Source organism: Tetrahymena thermophila (genome assembly GCF_000189635.1).
Source record: "Tetrahymena thermophila SB210 genomic scaffold scf_8254719, whole genome shotgun sequence".
NCBI classification, from domain to species: Eukaryota; Ciliophora; class Oligohymenophorea; order Hymenostomatida; family Tetrahymenidae; genus Tetrahymena; species Tetrahymena thermophila.
In genome coordinates this window covers 652,534-680,427 of record NW_002476484.1, presented here as the reverse complement: position 1 = coordinate 680,427, position 27,894 = coordinate 652,534, and the positions used below count along the sequence as shown (strand labels likewise).

The window sequence follows — 27,894 nt, the reverse complement described above, 5'->3', positions numbered from 1 at the left end:
AATTAAAAATTTTAATAATTATAATTTTAAATTAGAAAAAAACTAATAATTTTAAAATTTATTTTGAATTAAAAATAATTTAATTAAAATTTTTTTGAGTTAGAATTATTATTTAAATAAAATTATAATGTAAATTTATTGAAAAGCTCAGCAAATTTTTATTTTTGCAGTTGCAGACAGTAAAATTTCTTGTTTGAAATTTAGAAATAAAATGGAAAAAAATGAATGAAAAATGTTTGGCTGGCGAATGGATATATGCTTAAATAAAGTTGTATATATATATATGTATGAATGAATGAATGTATTTTTATTAATTAATAGATATATGATTGATTGATTACTTTTAAAACTGTGGATCAATAAAATTCAAAATTATGAATAAGAATACATATCCTAATATATTTTAGAAATAAAAACAAATAAAAGTGTTAACACCTATTAATCAAGTAAAACGAATCTAAATAATTCAATTTAATAAAAAAATCTATTGAAATACATATTTACATACAAAAATAGATAAAGATAAATTCAATGAAGAGAGTTCAATCTTAAGAGTAGCTTGGTTAAGGTAATTCACTGACTCAAAATTCTTAAAATTTATTAGGCAGTGCTAAATTAAATATTTATGAAAAAGCAGAAAAAAGAGGAGGAGTTTAAGTGTTTGTTAGGGTAAAACCCACATAAGATGGTGACCAAAGCATATTTTCAGGAGATGATGAAAATGGTAGATCAGTTGTTGCCACTAAAACCCCTCAAAGATCAAGATAAATATAATATAGCTACAAAAATGATAGAAGTTTAGAAAAGTTAAATGAAATATTTTAAGATAAGGCTGATGTTTTCTTTTTTGATAATGTGTTTAGCCAAAAATCCAGGTAAATTTGCAACGTTAAATTGATCAGATTAACAAAGCAAGATAAGCGATGAAATTTATATTATTATGAAACTTTTTTCATTACTATAAAGATAAATAGTTTCATATCTAAATTTCTATTTTATCAAATAAAGCTAAGAAATCTTCTATCGCAAGACAGCTAAAGAAGCAGTTTCAAACGTTGTTAGTGGATAAAACACTTCCATTTTGATACATGGTCCATCAAGGTAGATTATTTAAAATATATGAGCCAGCATTTTTAAAATAAAAGCATAAAATAACAAAAAATAAAAATAGTCTTAGCTTTTTCATTTGCTAAAATACTTTTTATTTCTATATAAAGATGCGGAAAAACATATACTCTCACTGGTGCAGATAAACACTAAAAAGGATTGATGTTTAGATGTGTAGATGATCTTTTATCCAAAATAGATGTTGCCAATGAATAGGATTCCTAATACAAATTATTCTTGTCTATTTTCTCAGTATACAATAATGAGATATTTGATCTTCTCAGTAATGAGAATTCTGATTATTATGTAAAAAAAAACTTGGCAATTTACAAAATTTAGGCAATACTTAATTGTCTCTTTATGTCTCAATAAAATTTTAAATAATATTAAGACTATTTCAAACAATATTTTAATTGCTGTAAAATTTAAATTTTAAAAGGAAGTAATTGAGTATAGTCCAAATGATGTTAGAATTGCAGGTATGTCAAGACATTTAATCAAATACAAGAGCGAATTTAAGAATAAATACGTGAATGCATTAAAGAAAATATAGTCTCTTAGCTAGCTTTTGAATGAAAAAAAGCTTTATGAAAAAAGTCATATTGTTGTCCAGTTCAATGTTTCTGAAAGTGAATAAATAAATTTCAAACTCAATTTAGTAAGACTTGCAGATATTGATTTAGTAGATAAATAAATAAATGGAGATGATTTTGAGGTTATCGAGCAATACATTAATTAAATCAATTAAAACACTTCATATTAAACTAGAGCTTATAAAAAGTGTAAATTAACTTCATGCATTAGAGATACAATTAATGAAAATACTCAATCTTTCTTTATATCATGCGTTTCTTCATCATCTAATTAGTATGCTTAATCTCTTCTCTCATTAGACGTAAGCATTTCTTTCGTTTTTTAATAAGCAATGAAATTATTTTTAAAGAACTAAAACCTTTTAAAATTATTATCAATATTCATTAAGCAAAAATTAATTTAAATTTAATAAAAACTAAGAAAAACAAATTAATTTTTTGTTATTATTTTTGATTTTAAATTAATTTTTGTTATTATTTTTGATTTTAAATAAATAATTTTTAAACAGTATACATAAAGACTTTGTGCTTAGGGCTCACGCCTTCATGATGGAAATGAAATTAGAAGTAGTTTTACTAGCAATTCTTAAAAAAGACTCCTTCCTAGCAGACCTCCTGTTTCACCAAATTCTGTAAAATCAAGCTTGATTGAAAACACTTTGAGACCTCAGCTCTCTTAATCAAATTTAAGATAAAGCAATATTATTAATCAAAGTAGCACAGCTCCTAAATCAAATATTTAGAATTCTCACATTGAGTTTATTGTTAATGAGTTGGAAAATATTTTTGAGGATATTCGTAAGCAATCACGTGTATTTGGAAGACTACCTGAAAGAGAAAGAAACGAATGGGTTAGCTAAAAAGAAATCATTTTAAACGATCTTTAGAGATAGATTGAGTTACAGCCCTACAGCAGAGATGTAAGATTAATTATTTTAAAAAATAAATTAGAATATAATTAAAATTAAATGAGATTAAAGATTTTAAAATATAATTATTGAAACAGATTCCTTATTGCGAGACTCTTCTAACCAAGTGCTAAAGATAGTTAAGACTTATTAATCCTAGCTTAAGCGATTAAAGATAAATTAGTGGTTCTCCTCCTTAAGGACATGTGAATAATTTAGGGCAAGGAAAGCTAAATGGCTCATAAACAAATTTCTTTTAAGGAAATTTAAATAATAGCTTTTCTAGAGTTAACCAACACAATAGAAGATAAAGTTAAGGAGGATATGCTGAAAAAGTAGGTCGCCTTTCTCCTTCTCAAGAAAACAGATATAATGATTATGAGTTTTTAAAAGATAAAGAAGAAAAATTAGACAAAGACTTCATGCGCCTTCTTGATAGATATAATCACTCTAAGGAGCTGATTGATAGTCTCAGCAATCCTTAAGGATAATAATAGCACTCTCAATTAAATCAACCCTATCCATAGTAATTGTAAAGAGTTTAGACTCAACCTTCTCTAGGATAACGCTCTCCTATTTAAAGTATTATCAGAAACAGCTAAATCCTCTAATCGCCTCAATAGAGATTAGCTGATATAAGCAATGTTCATCAATAACTCTAAAATAATCAAGAAATGTATCGTACTCAAGATTCATCAGGATTTTTAGACCAACCTCCTATCAATAAATCCAAGGTTGCAGTTTCTAGCAATATTGGAGAACTCAGTCCTAATTTTGACTTACTTAATGCAGAAGAAAAAGAGAAAAATGTAGGAAAAAGCTTAAAAAGACTAAAAGAAACAATTGAAATCAAAGAAAATATAGAAAAATCAAAAATATAAAAACTCTAACTACTTAATAAAGACTTAAAACAAAGTTTAAGGGAATATGTCGAAAAATACGAGTAGCTTTCTGATATTCTAAACAGCAAAGATGGTGAAATCGATAGATTGTAGTATGAGCTTAGGTAAGCTTAAGAGGACATTCTTCTTAATGTTGATACAGTTAAAGAATTCAAAATAAAGGAATAAGGATGGCTACAGATGGAAGAGGAGCTCAGAGAATCAAATATACAATTAAAATCGAAGCTACTCAAGAAGAAGAAGAAAGTCAATTAAATAAAGTAATTACTAAGAAACAAATAAATATTTTATTTTAAAATAAATTATAATCCTGAATAAACAAACTCACTCAAAATACTAAAAAAATAGGGAGGAATTTAGAAGAAAAGAAGAAGAGCTTGCATTTTAGAAAAAATCACATGACCACGAAATAGAAAAGTACTAAAGAACTGTTTAAGAGCATGAAGAAATCAAGTAAAATATTTTTTAGAAAATAGAAATAAAATATTAAAAATAAAATATATTTATAAAAATAGGTCAGTAGACCAAAACAAGGCAACTGCTCTTTCAGAAATAGTTAATTAATTAAAAAATGACATGGATTAGAGAGAATAAGAATAAAAACAAGTCTTCTAAAACTTACAGGAAATGAGATAGTTGAACTAAGAGCTCAACTAAAAATATCAAAATGAAGTTATTGAGAAGAATGAAACAGTAAATTAGAATCATGCTTTAACAAGAAAGAAAGAGGAGCTTGAAGAACAAGTGCAAATTCTTGAATAAAAAATTTAAAAGCACAAATAAAAATTTGAAGATGAAAAATCCAAGCTAATGGAGGAGAGAAACTAAGAAAACTTGAAGAAAAAAGAAAAGATAAAGTTTTTAAAAGCTTAATTAGCTGATAACGAGGACAAACACCAAGAAATTGAAGGTAAATACTAGCTTCTAATAAAGCAAGCTGACAACTTGGAAGCCTAGTTAAGAGAAACTTAAAAGTACCTTAATGAATTAAAAGAAATAAAAGACGAATAAACTTATAAGATAGCCAAATTGACTGAAGAGGTAAATATTTAGAAAAAAGAATCTAAATTTATATAAATAAAACCTATAAGTAAATAAAATGCAAAATATATTTTCCTGATGGAGCTTAAAAAGTTTTTGATTACTAAAAAATCGATTGAAATTTCTTTTATATGAACTTTTTATTAATTAAAAAAAAATATAGAAAAATAACTCTTATTTGGAGAATGAAAGATTATAAAATTTAGTTACCTCTTTAGAGGGTAGGGTAGAAAAATTGGAGGCATCACAGTTGGGAGATGCTAAAACTATCAACGAGGTATAAAAATAAAAGAAATATTAATGTAAAGAATTTAATTTTATTTCTTATATGATTTCTGATCATCAAAAGCTAAAAGAACAAAGCAGCCGTTTGCAATCTGAGCTTAATGAAAAAGAAGATCAATTATAAAAGGCTAACTAACACATTGATTAGTTACAAGAATAGTAAAACATCGTAAATATTTTAAATTCAATTTATTATAATTTTTTATTAATTTTTTCTCATTAAACTTTTCTAAATATGAAAAAATGATATTAATTATTTTATTATTTAACATTTCCATTAAATTTAAATTTAACTTTTAATACTTTTATGTGTTATATTTAATAATATCAATTTATTTCTAAAAAAAAGGAACTTAGCACTTTTGAAATAAGATTAGACCAAGTTGTTCAGGAATTCACAGCCTGCAAGGAAGAAAACAATGAATTTAAGAGAAAGGAAATTGACAACAAGAAACTCCTTCAAAACTTAGAAGAATAAGTTGAAAAGTATAAAGAAAAATACTTAAAGGCTAAACACTCAAATAAAAATCTACAATCTCATTTAAAAGAAGTAAAAAATAAACAAGATTTAATTGAATTGCTTTTTAATCTTAATATTTTATTAATATAGCTAGAAAATCGTGTAAAAGATTACATGACTGAAAGATCTATAGAAGTTTAAGCCTAAGCTCGTGAACGTGAAAGACAAACTAAAGTTGAATAAACTCAAAAGAATAAATTAAGAGTAAAATTTCACTAAACTCATTTTAAATTTAAATATTAAGCTTTATTCTTATTAAAATAGATTCTTGATGAAATTTAACAAATGATTAAAAGTCATAAACACAATTCCACAGTATAAAAATATGAAAATTGATTCATTAATATATGCTGATAAATAAACTTACAAACAGAAAAATGAATATGAATAAATATTTTTTGATGAGCATGTAAATTTTAAAGAAAATAAATAATTAGCATTTTGAGGAAAAGTTTTGAAATTATTGTTATTGTTAATTAATATAAATAAGCTTTAAATAAATTGTTATATATAAATTTTGTTTTAAGATTATAAGTTTTACTAGTTCAATTTTTATTTCTCATTATTTGCAATCATCAACAAACTAGAATTAAAATTTATTTCCGTATTATTAATTTATTCTAGAATTTTTATCACAAATTTAAATTCTTATTTTTACAAATTCGTTAATTCAAAAAGAAATATGAAACGAAAGAGTAAATCAGTAAGGCTTTAAAATTTATCTTTAATTTTCAAATGTTTGATCATATCTTTATTTCTATTTAACATATTAAACTTATTGTTAAAAAATATAAATAAATTTAATTTATAAATATTGAGAGACTTCAAATTGAGTTACTCACTCAAACCTTTTATTATTTTTTACATTTTCAATTGATAAAATAATTGTTTTGGTTAATTATTAATAGAAGGTAATTCAAATTTTATAGAGCTTAAAGTGTTTTTAAAATATAAAAATAATGTTTATATGTTTTTTAATTAGATATGTATTATAATTTGCTATAAATATTTTAAAAATAATATTTTGCACTTCTGCACGGATAAATTTACACTTAACACAATTTGTAAATTAGAAGTATGCTAATTTTATAAAAGTAAAATTAACATATGGATTAAATTTAATAAGAGTTAATTTATGGGATATAATTAAAATATAAATATGAGAAAAATATTTTAATTTTTGTAGAATAATAGTAATATTTTATTATTTTAGTAGGGATGATTATAAAAAAATATAATTAATTTTTTTACAACAAATTTTCCTCTTTAATTTACTTGATTTGTTTCAGTTTTTTTAATAATTATTCAATATATTTTATATTAGAAAATTTAATTTAAAAAAATGGAATACTTCAAAAAATTATTCAATCAAAATTTTTAGAATGATTGAGAATGAGATACTTTAATTATGTATGCTCTGACTTTGTTATTAAATTTTACTTAAAACATTTATTCAGATATATTTATTAGAGTTTTTGAAATTAAATATGAGTTTAAATGAGTGGACAGCTTTCAAAAATTATGAAGTCAATGAGTATCTTATTTTCCATGAAAGATCTTATTTTGTTAAAAAAGCACGTAAATAACTATTTATTGACTAATTTAAAAAATTTATTCAGAGCAAAGTGTAAAATTTTGAAATAGGAAGTGTAAGATAATAATTCAAAATTTTAATTGAATTCTAAGTAGTGTGAAGAAGTAAAAAAGAAAGATAATTAATAAAAGAAAAAGCACAATCAAGTTTAATAAAAGAGTAAAAAAAGATTAAATTAATGATTGAATAAAAAAATAACAAATAGATAAATGAATGAATGAATGATTATTTGAAGAAGTAAGAGAAGTAAACGAATGTACATTTATATAATATTATTAAAATAAAGAAATAAATAATAGTGATTTATAGAATTTATATTAATCAATTTAAATGTATAAAAATAATAGAAGTTTTCAATGGTCATTTTTAATGCCCGTCGATCACTACTTACTTTATAAATTATAATATATACTTTAAATTAAAACAATTTAAGGATGAAAAAAATATCCATAAATGTTACTCAAAGAAAGGAAAAACAGTATATTGCTTATTTAGTTAGTTAGTTATTTAGTTCATTGGTTGATTAGTTAGATAAATAGTTTGTTTGTTTGTTAGTTAGTATTTTACATTTATTCTTAAGGGATTTCAATCTTTGTTAAAGATTTATTTGAGATTCTTATTGTTCGTTTTTCTTTTCTTTGAATAGATGGAGATGAAAGGACTTTTATTAATGATTACTAATAAAGATTTTTTCTGGAACAAGTCTTTCCAATATTTGAAATTATTAATGTTTTTTGATTGCGTATTATCTTTTCAACATTCTGATCATCCTTTCTAAAATAATAATAAATCATCTGTCTTATATCAAATCATAAATGTCCGTCCTTTCATTACTATTTTTCATTCTGTTTCAATCTAAATTCATTTAGGGTGAGTTCAAGATTTTCTTAAAATCGATGTCATTTATTTTATGATCGCCAATTAATTCAAATCTGTGGGGATATATGGTTCTATAAAGCTGTCTTAATGAGATTTGGCACACGTTAGAAGCTTCACAAATCTACTTGACAGTCATTTCCATATTATTCAAACAGGCAGCTAACTTCACAATACAAGCAGCGACAGTAGCAGCATGCTATCCTTTAACAAGACCGAGGTTATCTGATTATTAATGAAGGAAGAATGCAGTTTTGGAAATGGGTTCACTTAATTTCATCTTATCGCAAATGTTCTTAATGAAAACTTCAGGTTGAGGCATTTTGTTATTGAAGCCTTCTACGTTCTTCTTTAGGTACATGAAGACGCGATTGATAATCTTTTCCTTAGATTCAGTAATCTTAGCCATTTTCTTTACGGTGATGGGATTAGCGACTAATCGGGAAGCGTGAACTATTACTGCAGCAGAAATAGCTTCATAAGGTCTATTTTTGAGTACGTCGCCTTCAACTGCAATTTTTGAGCAGAGTTCAAGAGCGATAGGCTTAATTTTAGAGCAAGCGTCTTCAGATTTTTCAAGAATCTTGATTACATTTTCTTCCAATTTTTCACGTCTCTTTTCGAATTTCTTACTCTCAGCTGGATTCATAGCACTGAGCTTTTAAGCCAAAGTGATTGTTGAAGTCTAGGCTTGAGTAGTGTTTTCGTTATCAATAGTATTCTCTTCTCTTTCTTCATCATCTTCTTCTTCATCAATTCTGATTTCTATTTCTTCTTATTCATCATTCTTTTTATCAGCTTCAATTTGTTGAACATTCTACTTTTATACAATATCCTCCTAAATTTATTGGGGTTTAGTTGAAGCGCTTTCCTATATAGTCTTTTCAGAAACAGCAGCTTAAGGAGCATCTTTTTGATTGCTTTCTGAAGTTTGTTATTTGTTATTTTCTACATCTTATACCTAATTCATAGCCTTTGAAAGAGATGGTGACTGAACAGGAGTTTCTCTTTTACGGCTAATATAACCAATGTCAGGATCCTCACTGTTTTCATTTGAGCGAATGACCTTGAAAGGATTTTTCTTTTAATTGGAAGAGCTAGAATTTTTAGAAGAAGTAGATTTTTAGTCGTCTTAGCTAAGTTACTATTAACCTTCCTGCAAATAGTTTTGTGCTTCAGTGGAGAATTATAGTTGAACAGGAGTGTGTTCTATTTTAGGCATAGGTATTTGAGCTTACTACAAAACAGGTGCTGAAGCTAAGGAATTATTTGAGCTGGGAATTAAGTTGAGGAAAAGTAATTGAGTTTCTTTAGAAAGACTCATAAATTGAGCAGCACTTCCATCAGGACATACTTTTCTGAAATTGCTATAAGCAAGTTTGAGGGTTTAAAGACTTTCAATTTATTCTAAGATTTACTTTTTTTGAGAAGTCAGGAGTAAAATTTAAGATTCTAAGTATTCAATAATTCCCTTATTTCCCTAGTAGTTGTTGAGAGCTAAGATTTCAGCTTAGCTCTGATTTAACTACAATAATTTGCTGGTCAAACCAGTAATTTGTTGTTAAAGTCTATTATTCTCTTAATCGAATGAATCAATCAAAGGATCAGAATTAATGTTACTATTCATCTTTTATTGATCAGATAAATTAAAATTGGTTTAGAGAGCAATCTTTTTATCAAAATTAGCTTGATTTTACATAGCTACAGGTAATTCATTCATGTTAATGCCTATATTCATCTATTACTATTAATGATGATGATGCATATGATGATTCGAATGTCGATGCTACTATTGGAGAGGAATACTTTAGCTCAAAGTATTGTTTTAAATCCAATTATTTTACTAGGGCTATTGTTGTTGAACTTATTGTTAAACTAGCAACTGTTATTTTTAATTTTAGATAGCAGCTGATAATTGTTAAGGAGCACTGTATTAATTTTATGCAGTAGAAGAATTTTATTATTACAATAAGTTATTGATTTAAGCTGAAGGTAACGCATTTAAAATTTCATTTTAATTTCTATTTTCATTGCTATAATTTCGATTTCTATTTTCATTACTTGGATTTCGATTTCGATTATCATTGCTAGGATTACGATTTTTATTACTGGAGATAATATTAATGTAATTGCGAATAATGTCTTCGCGATTTTATTGAATATTATTGATGTACTAATTTTAGATAGCCTTTTAAAAAAAAACTTGCTAGCTGATATCAGCGCAGCCGTTCAAGCTGTTAGGCAATGCGGAGGAATTAGGGAAACTTTAAACATGTTAAGTAGAATCATTGTTAGCGATAAAGGGTTAAGACTTTTATTGCATAATCATGTTAAAATCATTTACTGAAGGTTATCCCAAAAATTAGTTGTCTTTAAAATTAGTTTAGTTTTAAAGTAAATTTTGTTAATGTAAAGCAAACATATTAGAAGAAGGAGCAGCTTACATTTGAGGTTATTAGAGAGGAATTTAATGACTTCCAATCAAATGCGAGATAGAGTTGAGCTGATTTTGAGGTAGTTGTTGTTGTTGAGATTTTTATTACTACTATGACTAGAGCAGTAATTAGTATTGATAGTAATCCATTTATTAAATAATATTAAGTTTTGTTTTGTTTCTAAGCGTAAAATTGCTTGTTAATTAAATTAGTAGGTAGGTATGTAGAGAGACTGTGTGTGTGTGTTTTAATTAAAAATAGAACTGGAAAAAGCTTTTGCTTTTTTTTTGTTTTTAATTCAGGTTTTTACTTTTTTTTTTTTTGATTAAATTACTATTTTAAAATATTGATTTGAACCTTTCTTTTTTGTGAATTAATTGTGTAGAAAGAAAAAAGAATAGCTAGATTAATTAGGGAGCAGACAAACAATTTTTTATGCAAAAGAAAGAATACATGAGTTATTATTAATTAATTAATTAGATATTTAAGGATACTAATAAAGTCTTCTTGTTTTCTTCTATTTCTTTTGTAAATCAGCATATAAATTTGTATTAATTTGAATTATTATAATGGGTAAGAAAAAAATTTAATTACTACTTATTTCTTTCTCAATTTTAGTTAACTTGCTTTTTTTATATGCTTTCTTTAATTTTTGATCAAATTGAATACTCTACCCCATGAATGAATACTAATTATTTATTTATTTATTTATTTTCGTATTATATCATATTTTTACAAATCGATAAGAATAAATTTGATCAAGTTTCTATGTCGGCTGTGCACCTATCTTTCTATCAATCATTTCAATCAGAATTGTTGCGATTATAGAACAGAAAAACGAATTTGTAAAATTTGACTTTGATTGTTTAGATAGGGATTTAAAAATAAAAATGCAAAGTAAGTTCTTTGGTATTTTTATAAGAATAAATTTGAATCTATAGATAAAAAAGCAAAATTGTATCTTTATATTTAGAAATTTAGTTTTAAATTAATATTAATGCATGTATTTTGTAATGAAAAATGCAACAAGTATAATTCTACCAAAGAGTGAGAAGTTTGGAAGTTATAAATTGGTATTTGGAATTTTTAAGGTTCTCAGTGAGACTTGAAATTATATGCAACATGGAGAACTCAAAGTTAGACATGCATGTCTTTTTTACTGGGAAATAACTAATTTAAAATAATCTGTCATAATATAAAAGAAATAATAATATCAGCTTTTTCTAAAGCAGCTCATGCATAATACGTAAGAATAAAACTTGTGTATGTTAATTTTTAATTATGAGAAGACCTTACCTTACCTTTTTGATAAAATATATATTCCAATGTTTTTCTTATAATTTATAGCTTTAAACAAAATATACAATAGAATCTTTTATATGAAGATCTAGTTAATTTGAAAATTCTTTTATAAATATCAACCTCTTGCTTTTTTTCTTTTCTATTTGTTTTCATAGTATAAGTTGAGTGCCCTTCAGAAATTTTTAATTTTTATTTTTCACATCTATCTCTCTTAGACTGTTTTAGAATTACATTTAGCTTTTTTACATCTATCTTACCTTCCTGCTGATTCAAAGTTATTTTCTGAATAAAGTCCTCCTTCCTTTTGATTTAAATATATTCAATTTTCTATTAATTTCTATTACTTTTAGCTTTCTTTTACAATCTCAAGCTAAATAAATAGCTAATTAATTAATTGAATTGAATATCTTGCTGGGCGTTAGGACAAATTAATTTTATTTCAGTTCTTGTACTTTGTAAAAATCTAAGCAAATAATTTAATAAAGGTAGCAAATCACTAACAGTTAATTTTTTTGTTATTACTCCCTGATTAAAGAAGAATTACTTTTACAAAAAGACAATTTATGAAATATTTCATTAAAACATGATTTTGGATTTTTTTGAATTTTCTAAAACAATAATCAAATTTTTAACCAAGTTAGTTAGACAAGATTCATACAAATAGATAAAAATTTTTTTTAATTGATGGTTTAGGGATTTCAAATACTTCTATAATTACTTTATAAGTACTTGATTTATAAATAAATAAGATACTTTTTAAAAAGTTTTGTAGATAAATTTCATCTAAAACGAGTTGTAAAAATAAAAAAACAAGGATGACATTCTTTCTAATATAAATTTAAGACTAATTTCTAAAATAAGTGAAATTTTTTCATAAAAAAAGCATAACTTTAAAAAAAGATATTTTTTCTGGTCAACAACCTGATGACACACATCAGGGGATGATAATACCATAATTTAATATATCAAATATAGTTTTTTGTAATCTAAATATAAATATGTTTCTGATTTACAAAATTTAATATTTGTTAATCAAATCCTTCCTTTAAGAAAGAATAATCTTTTACAATTATTAAAGATGTAAATTTATAATAAAGGAATTGCAAAATTCTTTTACATATTTTTTTAAAACGAATACAAAATCAATAAATTAATACTTGATCAAAATATTATCTTATAACTTAATCATACAGAAAATCTAATAAATAACCTACAAAAAATAAAGGCTAAAACCCTCAACTTAAATATTTCCAAAATACTTGCTTTCTTTTTTATATAAAATCATGAAGTATTCTAATCTAATCTGAGATATTTTATAACAGATTATGTTGCACTTATTCAAATTTTGGAGGATTTTTACTTTATTTTTATGATTAAACAAACAGATGTGAAAATATAAAATTATAGAGAATAAATTTTGATGTAAAAAATTAGATTTGTAATGTGTATAAAGATATATAAAGTGGATCTTAATTTTACCAAATTTTTACTTATTGCTTTTTCTTATTAGAAATTTAAAATGCCCTCATTTAGTTTTAAGATTAGAAAAATTCTGTTAGAAACTTATGTCTGATTTTTTACTACTTGTTTCGACTTTTATAAAAGAAATTTTTAAAAGAAACAAAGTGGTATATTATCTTCATTTCATTTAAATTTTATTTACTTCTTCAAACATGATAACTAAATTATTTTTTAAAACACCTCTGTTCAGATACTGTTGGTTTATTACAAAAAACAATTAGCTGGTGACATAAAAATTTTCTTGTTTTTTAATATTAAATTTTAGTCTGTCAGTGCTGGAAAATCTCGGTATAACTAATATCTAAATAGTTAAATGTGAAAGAATAAAACAAATTGATTACAAACGATTTCTATCAATCTTAGAGTAAAAAGACAGAAATCCCAAAAGCGAGGTCACTAAAAAGAAAGAACAAACTGTTCATCTATTTTTAATAAAAACTTATTAGTAAAGAATATAAAATTAAATTTCATAATAAAAGAATTTTATTATAAAAGCCTTGCTTGTTTTCAAACTAGTTAGTCCTAAATGACTAATTAAATTTTTTAATATCTTAAAGTCATATGTTAGTAAATTCTTACATGATTTAAGACCTAACCGATGTGTTCTCCTCTAGATTAATTGAATTAAATATAATTAAAAAGAAAAATAATCTATTCAAATTTTTGAGGAATGTTGTTAAATTCAAATAATAATTTCTTATTTTATAATACTTGAACGCTTATGTACTTAACTTTTAAAAGAAAATGACATAATTTAGTAAATTAAATATTTATTTTCTTTTATAATAATGATATTTATAATTTTGAGCTCCTAAAATATGTATTTTTATTTAGCTAAATGACCAATAAGTCCAGTAGAATTAAGATTAGATTATGCAAGAAACAAGATATGTGCAAAAGTAGCATGTACTTTTTTAAGTTTAGTCATTTTTCTAATTTTATAAATTTCTCTAAAAATATAAAATCTTTTCAACTGCTTCATTAAACTAAGATGAATCAAAAAATAATACCTAATATAAAAGATTTTCTTATCAATGATAATAAAAGTGTAACCCTACCTTTCTTATGAAATTCACAACATCAAGAGCTTGTCCTTAAATAATTTTATCCTTTTTCCTTTATAATACAAAAAAGTTTGGTCATTAGTTTTGAAATCTTTCTAAATAAGTAAACTACCTGATGAATAAAATATTCAAAAACTAGAAAATTTTTAATTTATAAATTTCATTTCTAAAATATTTTTTTTTTTGAAATGATTGAACCTATCACATATTCTAATAGTAATTTTAACGTAGATTTAATTTAAATAAACATTTTAATAAGATTTTTTATCGAAAATAACAAAATTAAATTGAAACAATATTTTTAAAATTTTGTAAAGATATTTCGAATAATTCTTAAAAATAAAAATAAGATTTATAAAATTAAAACCAAACAAACAGGAATATTTTTAACTTTTCAATTTAAATATATAAATACTATTTTTTACTTTAGAAAAATTGTTATGGAAAATATCAATTATTTGATATATTTTAAAAGTTATTTTTCGAAAAAAAAAGTTTTATAATACTTTTAAAAGAAAATTACAGAATTAAACTAAATAATTATTATCAATAAATATCTCAAGATATTTATTAAATTAGATTTAAATTTGTTTATTTAATATCTTTATTAACTTAATTTATATATTTGAAAAAATAAAGACATGCATACATACACTCATACTTAGTGAAATGAATTTTTTTATATATTTTTTAACAAATTGAATTGAATTTTCTTTTAATTATGTACTTATTTTTATTATCAAATATATTTTATCTTTACCATTAAAAAGTTTAGTATTTAAAAAATTTAACTTAGTTCAAATAAAGTCAAAAATTTATTATATCTTGGCTAATAATTTTCTTTAACCTTTTGAAAAAATCAAAAATAAATCTACATTTTAAGGTAAAGATTTATAAAAAATATATTAAAACTATATTCTAAAAAGAATTTAATGAAATTAATAAAATTTATTTCAATTGTTTTTGTTTTTTATTTAAAAGAGTTTAAATAATTAAATTATAAAGTTAATAAATTATTAATAACAAGCTAAAAATTTATTTTTATGAGTAAAAATATTAAAAATAAAAATAATTTTTGATGTTTTACTGCTATCTATTAAAAGAAATTTAATTTATTAAATCATATAAATATTTTATATCTGATTTTATTATATTTTATTATGGAAATCATCTACCTTAATTTTACTGAAACTTCCTTAATTTAGTGAATCAATCTTTTGAGTGATAAATTATTTTAATTTCAATGAATATTTTGAGAAATTAAAATTCAGTTTTCTTTATTTAATGCACAAAACAGATTTTTGACAAAAATCCACAAATTTTTAGAATAATATTTAAAATATAAAAAGCGTCTAGTCTATATATATATATCTATCTATTTTTAGATTAAAACATAAATTTATTTTTCATTATTTAATTATTGCGTTTTTAGACCAAAATTCAACTGATTCTAAATATTTCTTTCTGTCCAAAGGTACTCCTGACCCACCTTCTTCCTTTCCTAAAGCATTTCTCATCATGGTGATAGGATCCATAGGAATTTCATAATCTAAATTTTAGGGTTTAACACTGACAACTCCCCAGTGGTAATCGATATCTTTATTAGGATCTACATTGCCCATAGCTGCATTTTCTAACTAGATTTATTCTTTTGAATATAAAATAATATCAAGATGAGAAGCTACTTCTTAAGGTACAGATCCTACAGGGAAGTATCTTCTAAGAACAGGCAGTTCCTTTTCAGTTCTAGCTTCATAAATTGTTTTTAATAAATGCTCATTTTCTGGAGTAATCTTTGATGTTGACAACTTTGTTTAAGTAAAATTAGGAATGAAAAGATGTTTGCAGAAAGGGGCATATCCATCAACTAATTTAGAGGGATCATAAATTTTATTAAGATGTTCTTGCATTTCCTCAACAGTAGAGCATACATATGTAGAAGTCTTTACATTAGGGTCAAATTGCTTTAAGCAAAATGGATCAATTACTATTCTTAAATTCTTCATATTATGAACTAATTAATTAATGATATTTTAAAATTGTATTTGCTGATTAAAAATTATTATTAAATTTTGAAAATTTTAATTAATAAATAAATAAATAATTATTAATTGCTTAATAAATAGTTGAAAAATAATATTAGATATTATAATATATAAATATTTATCCTTTTTTCTTGTTTTTGAGTTGTAAAATAAATAATAAAAAAAAATTATAATTTAAGATAAACAAACTATTTAAAATAAATTTATTTTAAAAGATAAAGTTTTAATTTATTAGAAGATATTGAAAGAAAAATCTAAACAACTTCAAAAATTCCATTTAATAAGCTGTCTTTGTGTACTTTTTAAGTTATTTTTATAAAAATCATACAATAAATATTAAAAGTATATTCAATTTTAAATTAAAAGGAAAGTTATTCTATTTACAAATATAAATCTAAAAATCTACACTTAAAATAATTATTAATTACTCACTCATTGAAAATATGATTCAATATTCTCCAATATTTATTTAAATACTTAATTTTTTTATTTTATGTTGTTTTTTTTCAAAAATCTAACTATATTTTAATAATTTTACTTTATTGATTTATTGATTGTTAAAACGAATTCATAAAAGAAAAATTTTCATATATTGATAATACATATCATTTTGCAATAAGAAAATGGTTATAGCAAAATGTAATAAAATACTTACAATTGATCTATATTATTTTATATATTTTTTCTTATTATATTATTTTAATGAAAAATAAACTAAATTAATTTGAGAAATAGGTTTATATCCTAAGAAATATATTAATGTTTAAAATTTTTAAAGAAATTTAGCAAGTGCTCATTCAGCTAATATATTCTAATTAGCTCATCTAATTGCATCATAAATTACTCCACCTGCTGACTAAACTGTCTTAATAATACAGCAACAGCATGATTATATATTTTCAGCTATGACTTCAGAACCTTATCCAACTTTTTCTACTACATTTTGAGAACACAGACAAGTGCACATACTACCAATTTTATTGCAGCAACCTCCACAACAGCCGATTACTACATCAAACTATTTTTCGGCTTCATCTCCTATTTTAGATAATAAAGCAGTACTACAACAGCAAGTGCAAAACTTAGAACAGCAACCAGCAGCTTTTTATGCTCCATCTTAAACTCCTTCTCCTATCTATGAAACAACTTTCATGTTACAGCAATCTTTGCAAATAGATCCGATAGAGGAGAAACAAGAAACACAACATCCTGAGACAGACTCAGCTCCAGATTAAACAGAATCGCCTATCTTCTCAGCATTACTACAAGTACACATCTAAGTAAAGATAGCTCCACATCCAATACAGCACTTATGACAAAATCCTGTTACTACTTCTCCTCCTGCACTCAAATTGGCTCCAACTTTTCCAACATTTTCTGTAGTGCATGTATTAATACAACATTCTCCAATACGACTGCATAAATTTCCACAGAAAGTTTAAGAATGCTAAACACCTGATTCTAATCCATCACCTACTCCTTTCATAAAGTTAGAATCACAGCAATCTCTGCAAAAATCACCACATCTTAAAAAGCAGCTTTCACAACAATCAATAGATTTGTTTCCATATTATTCTAATGAGGAGCCATTACAAAAACGTCCACAAGCATTTGATAAAGAATTGCACCAACCACCAATATTACCACAGCAGCTACTGCAAAAACTTCCTAATAAATAAACAAATAAAGAAATAAAAATAATTTAATTATTTTAAAAAATGTAAATATTATTTGAATAGCAAGTTCTTTATTTTTTTATTGGTTCTAAGTTATTTAATTAATTAATAAATAAAAACTGTAATAGCTACTTTTCTACCTAAAAAAATACTTAAGTAACAATAAAACTAAATAAGTAAGTTTTATTAAGATAATAAAATAAAGTTTACCTAAAGATGTACAGCAAGGTTCGCAGCTTTCTTTGAAAAATGTGTCTGAACATAAACCAAAAATACCCTTTAAACAGTAAGTAATCAAATAAAAAGGAGACAATATTAAGTAAAAAAGGCAATCACACATTTTTTTGCAAAGACTGTCTTGCTTTTTGTAGGAGCAAAAATTACATCCAGGAGCTCCTCCTACATAAACAACAACAGGACCTGCATACGTTCTGTTTTTATATTAGTTCTATTGGTAGTTGTTTTATTAGTATACTACCGGCTATTTAGCTTAATTCTAGAAATGTTAAGGATAATTATTTTATTGTTATTGATATTATTAGTTAGGATATCCAACCCCATATTGTTATTATTATTAATATTATTGTTGTTATTAATATTCGGAAACATAAACCTAGTTATTTTATTGCTAGCCCTAGCCATTGTACACAGGAATGGCGCCTTATTAGTTCTGATAGGCATATACCATCTAAGGTTGTTGCATAGGTGGTGCATTTTAATAGTATGGATCTTAAACAACAACAGTCTATGGAGGTTATTAAACAACAACAGTTTAAGTTGGTTATTAAACAACAACAGTTTATACAGGCTATTGTACGATTACGGTTTAAACTGGTTAAGCTACTACAGGTTACATAATTATTGGTTAAACAGAATTAACCTTAACTGTTTATTACTATTATTATCCGTATTACTATTCATTAATTGGCTAATATTGCCTCATTTTTGAAGTAAAATATAATAAGTTGAAATATTTATATTGTTTATTTTTAAGTCGAGTATTTTATAATAACTATACAATCTAATAAATTAATTAATTAATATTATTATCATGATTTTTTCATCTAATTTATTATTATATATAAATTAATTAAATTTCATTCAATTTGCCAATCAGTCATTCAGTGGTCTTACAAAATCTTGATAGAATACTCATCTTTTATCATCAATCTTGCACTTAATTATAATTAAAATTCAAATAAAATTAACCAGATCTATGAATATTTAAATTGATGGATAAGAACTAATGAATATTATTATGTTATGTTAGTCTTTAAAAATGAAAAAATCCTAAACATTAATACAAGCTCGTTACAAAGTATCGAATCAAGCTTGGTATTTGGATATAAATATAATTTAATAATTAGATCACTGTAAGATTAGTGATAGAGAGGAAATTTAGATAGATGAATTATTTTCTAATTTTTTTTTCTTCAGGCGTTTGAATTTCGATAAGAGTTAGCAAAATCACACATACATACACAAAATTTTCATTATCTTCTTATTTTTAAACCTAATTTTAATCAAAATAAATAACTTGTAAATTTGCAAAATAAGAATAATACTTTATTATGTGAAAAATTAATTTTTTTGAATTTTAAATGATAAAAAGAAATAATTTTACAACTGTCAAAGTACCATTTTTATTTTAATGGTTGGAAAATGAAATATACCTAAAGAGAATAAATAAATCAATCAATCTAGATCGTATAAATTTTTATTAGCAGAACAAATAAACTAATTTTTTACTAACAGAATATTTTTTATACTGATGAGAAACATCAAATGTAAATTCAAAGCAATATCAAAATAATGAAAGAAATAATCATCCTATATCAAATACTTTTCTATCAATGAATTTCGAATCCTATCTAGTTCATCTATTAAATATTTAATTAATTAGAGTTAAAAATAAATTGTTCAATTACTTTGTTTAATAATATATATAAAATTAGGATATTAATCAAAGGACTTTCTGTAAAACAGTTTCAACTCAGTTTATTTGTACTACTTTATTTTTTATCTATTTTCTTTTGGAATTTGTTTGACTTCTATAATTGAATTAGTATTATTATAATCTATTTTCAATACTTAAATAAAAAGTGGTTTCATATTTTTATTATCTATTCTTTATCGAAACCTTTAATTAGGAAATAATAAATATAAATCAATCAAAAACTTTTTCAATATATAAATACTTTATTTAAATCAAGTCTACATTCGTGTATTTTATTTATTAATATGTCAAATCTAAATATTTCTAAATTTATTAGTGAATTTTTTCATTCAAATTATTATTTAGTGACGAGAAAATATATTACAAAAATATTTTTTTTGACTTAAATATTTTTTTAAGAATGAATATCTAATTTTATTGATTAAATGCTAATAGAAAATTAAATATTTATTTGATTCTTTGCTTACATAGGTTGCTTACTAATTTAAAAAATAATACAAAATTAGTAAACTCAATGAATTTTGATTTGTGGGAAAAAAATGTTAAGTAGAAATTCAGACATTTGCCATTATCTTACAAAAAAAGAAACTAAATCCTTTAAGTAATTCCTATAAAATAGATCAATAATTGTTGACAAAAAAAAATTATATTGCTAAAAAGTTATAATGTAATTTATTGAAGAGTTTTAATTAGTATTGAGGACAGCTTGTATCTATCTATCCTACTAATCATTATAAATTTTTAATTGCATGAACCTCAAAATGAACATATTTTATATATCTATCTATATATCTTACTATAATAAAGTAAATGATGAGTGAATTTTTCATAAAATTAATCATTTTTAATTAAAAATGACTTATTAATTAAAATGAGCGAATAATAAATTAATCTATCTATCTAAATTTCAAAATAAAAAACAATAATAGATTATTAATAATAATTAATTAATTTTTTTTAATTATAATTTTTTTTTTCATTTTTACATGAAAAAAAACTTAATTAGTAGAAAATAAAATTTGAGTAATTTAATTTATTAATACAAAAGTTAAAAACTATTTAATATCTATACATTATTTTTTTGTTTTTTGATAAAAATTAAGATTTATATTGAATTTTTCTTCAAATAAAATGCATTCTGTTAATATAAACTAAGCGGTTTTTGATAGAATCACTTAAGAAAGGCCATAGAAAATAGGAAGATTATAGAAATGGATTAATTATATAAGTTGGAGCAGAGAGTCTGAGGAACCTAAAAAGTTAGGAAATTTGACATTTGCTTTAATTGTTATTATTATTATATCTATTTTAAATGGAGTATTAAAAAGTAACATTCAAATGACAATAAACGGCATCCATAACTGCTTGCATTTATTTTCATTTATTTTTTCTATGTATGCCCTTATGAAAGCTAAAAAAAATTCTAACATGCATTATACCTATGGATACACTAGATACGAAACTATTGCTGCTTTTAGCAATTGCATTTTTTTGATACTCTCATCATTGTTTTTAGTTATCAGTAGTTTACACTATTTAACTCACGATGAAGACCACTCAAGCTCTGCTGCCTAAAATATAACTGACGGAGAGAAGGCTCATACAGAAGCAAGTCAACACGAGGATGAATCTGGTCCTCTAATCATATTTTATGTCAAAATAATTTTCAATTTAGTTGGCATTTATTCTTTCAGTGAATACGCTTTATTTGCTCCTTTAGAAGAATTCTAAGATATTGGAGCTTCCACGTAAAAATATGCTTATTCGGGAGTTAACGAATCAACATACAAAAATTACTCCTTCAAATATGAGAAGTTCTATCGCTATTTATCTTAAAATAGTCATCACTTCACAGATGAATCCCATCCTAAACCTCTTAATGCCCACCCTCATTCTTCCAAACTACATTTTACAAGCCATTATGAAAACATGCATAGCATATTCCTTCATTTTTTCATAGACTTCCTCTTTAATTTTAGTACTCTTGCATGCCATTACTTAATGAATTTAGATTTCCATGAAGCTGCTATACTCCTTCCCTTAATAATTATGATAATTACTATTATTTTCACTAAAAAACTTTTGGTTATCACCTTCAAAATTCTCCTTCAAGCTCTCCCAATAGATGATGAAATTAATGTGAAATAAATGATATAGGAAATAACTTCGATAAATGGAGTTGTTGAAGTGCCTTAGCAACATTTCTGGGGTATGACAGCTGGCTACTTGGTTGCCAACGTCACTGTTAAGATAAGAAAAAGCTCAAATTCAGAAGAGATCTACTAAGCCATTCATACTATATTATCTAAAAAGTTTTATAGTATTTGCATACAGATCGAAGAAAGCAAGACAGAATATTGAAAAAATTTTTAAAAATAAATAAAAAAATCCTTAAAAATAAAAGTTCATTTTTATATGTTTAAATAAAATCAGTTCTAGATAATATTTTTATTTATTAATTTATTTTCATTCTAAACTGCTGATAATTATAATTTAAATATTTTTATAAGAGAAATCTACTATATAATTCATTCATTCATAATATTTTTTCTAAAAATTTTTATGTGATTTAAATATGAAAATAAGAAAGCATAGTTGAAATTTGACGAAAAAATGAACAAATAAATTAATAAATCTTTAATAAATATTAATATTTTTTGAAACCTAGCTCTTTATTTAAAAATAATAATAAAAAACAAATAAAATTAACTGTAAATACTTGAATAAAAATTAAAGATTTTATTTCTATAATTAATATAATTTATTTTAATTTAAATTATTAATTAAAATTTTAACTGAAGGGTAATGAGACTCAATTATCTGAAACTCTAATATATTTTAATGTAGAATTTAATACTTAAAAAAAAAATTTTTAGAATTTTATTTTAAAAATAAGTAATAAATTAAATATTTGAATATGTTGAAATTTAAATAATTGATAAAGTTGAATAATAAATAGTAATAAATCAAAAATAGTAACATAAAATTCAATCAAATTTATAATATAATAAACTAATATAAGTTTTATTTAAATAAAATAATATTCATAAACCTAATACTATTTTTTTTTCATTATTTTAACTCATTTGGAATTATTATTGAAGATTTTATTTAAAATATATTGCATTTATTTTGTATGTATTCGAGTTTTATATAAACTCACTCACTTTCTTGCTTAATATATATTTTCATTATAATTTTATATTTCCACATTAAGAGATATCAGTCTACATTTTTATAAGTAAATTATTTGTTTTTCTAAAGAATTTATTTTAAATTTATTTCATCAAATTGAGTTTGAAAAACGAGACTAAAGAGTGCATAACATTTTCCACATATTATCTTCATCAAGATATCCAGGCACAGGATACTTAATAGCTCTTTAAGAAAGATCTATCTTAAGCATTTGGTCTATTGTTAATTTGAATGCATCATCTAACATTCTGGGTAGTAATATCTTTAAAATTGGACTGCTTTCTTCTATGCAGGGATTAGTATTAACTTCAATTATCCACACATTGAAGAGCTCGTCTATGATGAAATCATATCCGAATATTTCAAAGCAATTTGGTCTTTAGTTCATGTTTAGCTTGTTCCTTACACTTTATAAACTTAATTTAATTTCTTCTTCCATCTTTGGTATTATTTTGTCTTTAAGTGAGATATTTTTGGATGGAAAAGTCTTATCCAAAAATATCTAGAAATCTTCAAAGCTCATTTAGTTACCGTTTTCAAATTTACCATAATTCTTTGAATGTTACTAAACAGCATTATTAGTTAAATGAATAAAAGGATTTTGTAAGTCAGTTATATCATATACTTCGCTACTCATACGTAAGTAACCTTATTTAAAAATAAGTACATCCATGTTTTGAGTTACTAGCACCCACACACGAATATCAAATTTTCTTTAGTTTATAAGCAAAGGCCTTTCTATATACTTTTAAATAACAAATTAGTTTTCTGAGATAATAAATTTGCCGCCCTTCTGAGGTTTAACTGTGGGTTGCTTAATTTATTAGTGAAAACCTTTTCTTGTAATTGAAGCAGATGCAATAACTTAACTATTAGCTAAGCTTGCTGTTTAGGGTTTTCTAGGAAGTAAATTAATGCTTTTAGCTATATTAATCTAAGAGCCATTAATCAAAGGCTCAAACTAACCTGATTTTACTTAAGACTAAATTGAAATAGTTGGTTAAAGAATCTTTTTGGCAGACTGAATCGTTTTTTTAGTAGCTTAAATATTAGGAGTGTCTACTTAATTGCTTGGCTCAATCTGAAATTTAACTTAATTTGTCTACTTTCCTTTGTTTTCATCGCTTTCGTCAGATTTGTCATCAGTTGAAGGAGAGTTAGTTTATTGATCTAAACTTGGAATCTTTTCACTGGCGAAAATTGCTAAATCTGTTTATTTGTTAACTAAAAGATTACTGCTACTTTTTATTTATGCTTCATTTTATAGCTTTAGGAGCTAAGTCTTCTCTTCAAGCAGTTTTTCTTACTCTTCCTTAAAATTTTTTTCAGGGAAACCAATGTAGTATTCATTTACTAATTTCTCTAGTTCTTCTACACTCGAAAATACTTCTATACCTCTTCCTCTGTTCAAATTTACAGGTTTTAGAAGCCAAACGTAAGGAGACTTTCCTTCAGATATATAAGATTCTTTCATTTAGAAGTTAGGAGCAGCTGTGGTAGACTCCTTTCTGTCTTGTAAAGAATTTTAGTTTTCATTTGGACGTAGCTAAAATTAAACTCTACCATTCCTCTTTTTAATTTCTATCTGATCTTTTTAGGTCTTTAAGTGTGATGGTAAATTTTTCATATAATACTACAAGAATGTTCTCATTTCATTCATAAAACTGTTGCTGTCAACATTTATTTCAAAAGTTATTGGTGTGTATTCGAATACATCAAGTTTATTTTCTGCGCAGTAGTTTTTCATATTTTTAACCAAATTACTTTTTGTAGTTATTTCGTGGTGATACTCGAAATGATTTACTACTTTCTTAGTCAACTAAATTTCACCCTTTGTGCCAAGCTTAGAAAACCTTTAAAATAAAATAAACAATTAGCTTAATTTAGAAATCCTTAAAGAATTAATATTAAAAATAAATATATTTGTCAACGAATTGAAAGCAAGAATAAAAAAAACTATTATTTATTTTTAGTTTTTAATTAGAATAAATAAATTATAAGAATTTATTAGGAAAGAAATAAAAATGCGATTTTAATCAATAAAATCTGAAAATTTATGATTAAATTATATTTTATTTGTTTAAATTTGCTAAAAATAAAATATTTCGTTTACTAAATTGGTCTGCTAAATGGATGCCACTCGAAATTGACTTCTGGACACACTTCATCAACTTCTTACAAGAGCACACGAGTTTCTAAGATTCTTCTGACAATTTCAGAATTATTGCCTTTACCAATATAATAGAATTAAAAGATTTAATTCTAACTGAAAAAGGCGAGAGTATCTTTTACAGATATATAAGGGAGGAGTGATTTGTTCATGAGATTCTAATCTTTTAACAAAATCCTTAATTAATCAGTTAATTAATGAATAGTCTATTTATTCTAACGCTCTTTTTCAAGCTCTCTTTTGTAATATTCTATTTTTATGCGTAGTTGCTCTTAGATTTTCAGTGACTCTTTTTCTTTCGTTTTAAGGTTTTGTGTGTGCTAATTTTTTACAGACTGTAATTCAGATTTACGCTACAAATATTACTATCTAATTTATGATGACCTCTCTTTTTCAAGCATTTATTAATGCTTTATAAGCTTAATTAATAAAGGTTCTTCTGAGTTGTCAGTTTAAGGAATAGCAGGTAGTGTGTGTTTCTTGTCTATGCTTTATGAAAAATTAGATCTCAGATTACTGTATGACTATCCATTTAATAAAGACTTCTGCATAATTTGATATATGCCGCTGGATTAACTGTAAATATCTAATGTTTCAGCAAGTTAAGGATTACGTTTAGAGACATTTTAAAGTGATTTTTTATTGTTATTTGAAAGATTTAATGGCAATTTTTCTAATTTCATGTCTCTTTATCTTTATTTATTCCTATTTTCTAAATCTTCTTGGATTGCTTTTGCTTCATCTATTTTTTTTAGCTACTCTAATTTAATTGCTTCTGCATTTGCATTAACATCAAATTATTTTACTTACAAATCTATATCTTCCGCACTATGAATTAGCTTTTTCTGTTTTATTTCCTAGCTACTAATTTACACTTGACTTGTTTGCTGATTTTCTTTCGTTTAGTTGACCTTCTAAGTTTTTACTTTTCTTTTTAGATTGTTTGCACGATTTGAATTTAAATCTGATGATTATATTGTCTTGAATTACTTTATGCTTGACTATAAATATGGATTTATTTTCAGTGATTTATCGCTTTTTGTATTGAAAGTATCATAATCAATGACTTCTTCGTACATTTAGTGGTAATCTTTATTTCCAAAACTACCTCTAATGTACTTATAAAAATTGTTATTAAGTTTTTGAGTTGACTTAGACCTCATTTTTTTAATTTTAATTAAAATAAAGCTAATTTATAATTATTAATTTGCTTTTTTTTCAATATTTAATTGCTGAAAATCTTGAAGGATGATCAATTATTTCTTATTCTAAAACTTAATGAAATTATTATTTCAATAATTGTTTAAATTTTCGCATTTCAGTTTGATTTTTTGGTTAATTATCAAAAGGAATTGAAAACTTATAATAATTTATGTTAATATATAAGTTAAAGTTTCATGAATGTTATTTATTTTTCGATAATTTATTATTAAATAATAAATTCATTTTTTTATAAATTCAATTGTTAAAATATTTTAAAATTAAATTTAATTAAATTAAAATTAATTATGAATTTTTTATTCTTACAATAATTAATTCAATTAATTTTAATTTATTCCAAATACTCTAATTTAATTAATAAATGTAGTTATATTATATAATTTTAATATTGTCTTTTAAATAAATACACAGAGTTGAAAGTTTTTATTAAAGTCCGCACTATTTTTATTAAGTTATTTGCAATTAAAAAAATGATTATAATTATCCTTATTTTGATAAGTTTTTTTTAATTTTAATTAGGGATCAATTCAATACTAAAAATTTAGAATTATGTAAAGTACATAAAATTGAAAAAATTTTTAAGACGAATTGATTAGTATTTATTTATATCTGAATCCCCCTTTAATCAATCCAATATTATTATAATTCTATATAAGAAAGAAAAGTTTTCAATAGAATATTAAAAATTATATAATATAGGATGTAAGTAAAATTAAAATTAAATTGGTTTTTGATAGAGATAATTTGATACTAATAATATAATTTTAATCCAAAAATAAATCTATTTCTTCAATAAATAAATTAGGAATGAATTATTTCTTTTACTTTATATAATATATTTTTAGGATATGTTAGATTTTAATGAAAAATTGGATATTTTAAAACAATAATAGCTAACAGATAAACTAGAGAAGGAAAAATATTAATCTTTTTATAAAAAATTATTTATTATTTAATAAATTTAAAAACAAGCCATTTATCATAATATTTTAATCTAGAAAACAAGTACTTTGTATCGCAGGTTTTATTTAAAATTTATAATTCAATTTATCTTATAAGTTTGTTTAGAGTAATTAGATAGCACAATTTTATTGCTGTTTTATCACGAAATGAATCAATATCCTCAAAAATGAAATATAACAACTTAAATTAAATTTGTTCATTCAAGCATATTAACAAAATCAAAATAAATATCTAAATGAAAATACTTAAAATATTAAGCTTGTGATAAATAAAGCACTTTTAAAATTTCATAAAAATACTTGCATTTTGTTGTAGATTATATTCCTTTTAAGTCAAATGCTTTAAATTAGAAAATATTTGCATCAAAAAATTTAATAGGTATTGCCATAAATTAATTTCATAAATTTTTATATTTCTCTAACATTTATTTTAAAACTACTTTATTAATAGGCTTATTGTAAATATTTGAGCTAAAAACTATGAAGTTTTTTTAAAAAAAAAATATATTGCTTTAATAAA

The 27,894-nt window shown here is 23.5% G+C and overlaps 7 protein-coding genes across 7 annotated transcripts; 2 read left to right on the top strand and 5 right to left on the bottom strand. All coding sequences in view use genetic code 6, as the record gives it.

Annotated features, from left to right (window-relative positions):
* Window positions 1-453: 453 nt before the first annotated feature.
* Window positions 454-5,692, top strand: TTHERM_00784600 (kinesin motor catalytic domain protein; the record flags this gene model as incomplete). The annotated part of the gene is made up of 14 exons (XM_001011518.2): window positions 454-568; window positions 638-875; window positions 1,009-1,101; window positions 1,218-1,413; window positions 1,547-2,002; window positions 2,210-2,620; window positions 2,707-3,770; window positions 3,859-3,963; window positions 4,026-4,551; window positions 4,715-4,828; window positions 4,901-5,005; window positions 5,186-5,386; window positions 5,447-5,560; window positions 5,621-5,692. Exons 1-14 carry the CDS (start codon window positions 532-534, stop codon window positions 5,690-5,692), a joined length of 3,732 nt encoding a protein of 1,243 aa, XP_001011518.2. The 5' UTR covers window positions 454-531.
* A 2,108-nt stretch (window positions 5,693-7,800) lies between these two features.
* Window positions 7,801-10,410, bottom strand: TTHERM_00784620 (general transcription factor IIB; the record flags this gene model as incomplete). The annotated part of the gene is made up of 1 exon (XM_001011520.3): window positions 7,801-10,410. One exon carries the CDS (start codon window positions 10,408-10,410, stop codon window positions 7,801-7,803), a length of 2,610 nt encoding a protein of 869 aa, XP_001011520.3.
* A 1,084-nt stretch (window positions 10,411-11,494) lies between these two features.
* Window positions 11,495-12,140, bottom strand: TTHERM_000784619 (hypothetical protein; the record flags this gene model as incomplete). Its single annotated transcript, XM_012796528.1, has 2 exons — window positions 11,495-12,014; window positions 12,061-12,140. The coding sequence occupies 2 exons, from the start codon at window positions 12,138-12,140 to the stop codon at window positions 11,495-11,497; spliced, it is 600 nt and encodes a 199-aa protein (XP_012651982.1).
* Window positions 12,141-15,554: 3,414 nt separating this feature from the next.
* Window positions 15,555-16,154, bottom strand: TTHERM_00784630 (flagellar associated protein; the record flags this gene model as incomplete). Its single annotated transcript, XM_001011521.3, has 1 exon — window positions 15,555-16,154. The coding sequence occupies one exon, from the start codon at window positions 16,152-16,154 to the stop codon at window positions 15,555-15,557; it is 600 nt and encodes a 199-aa protein (XP_001011521.1).
* Window positions 16,155-17,013: 859 nt separating this feature from the next.
* Window positions 17,014-18,812, bottom strand: TTHERM_00784640 (transmembrane protein, putative; the record flags this gene model as incomplete). Its single annotated transcript, XM_001011522.3, has 2 exons — window positions 17,014-17,861; window positions 18,080-18,812. The coding sequence occupies 2 exons, from the start codon at window positions 18,810-18,812 to the stop codon at window positions 17,014-17,016; spliced, it is 1,581 nt and encodes a 526-aa protein (XP_001011522.1).
* A 2,145-nt stretch (window positions 18,813-20,957) lies between these two features.
* Window positions 20,958-22,187, top strand: TTHERM_00784650 (cation diffusion facilitator family transporter containing protein; the record flags this gene model as incomplete). Its single annotated transcript, XM_001011523.1, has 1 exon — window positions 20,958-22,187. One exon carries the CDS (start codon window positions 20,958-20,960, stop codon window positions 22,185-22,187), a length of 1,230 nt encoding a protein of 409 aa, XP_001011523.1.
* A 558-nt stretch (window positions 22,188-22,745) lies between these two features.
* On the bottom strand, window positions 22,746-26,475 carry TTHERM_00784660 (tubulin-tyrosine ligase family protein). Its single transcript, XM_001011524.2, has 2 exons — window positions 25,135-26,475; window positions 22,746-24,874 (listed from the first exon to the last, which is right to left on the bottom strand). Exons 1-2 carry the CDS (start codon window positions 26,352-26,354, stop codon window positions 23,113-23,115), a joined length of 2,982 nt encoding a protein of 993 aa, XP_001011524.1. The 5' UTR covers window positions 26,355-26,475; the 3' UTR covers window positions 22,746-23,112.
* Between the last annotated feature and the right edge of the window lie 1,419 nt (window positions 26,476-27,894).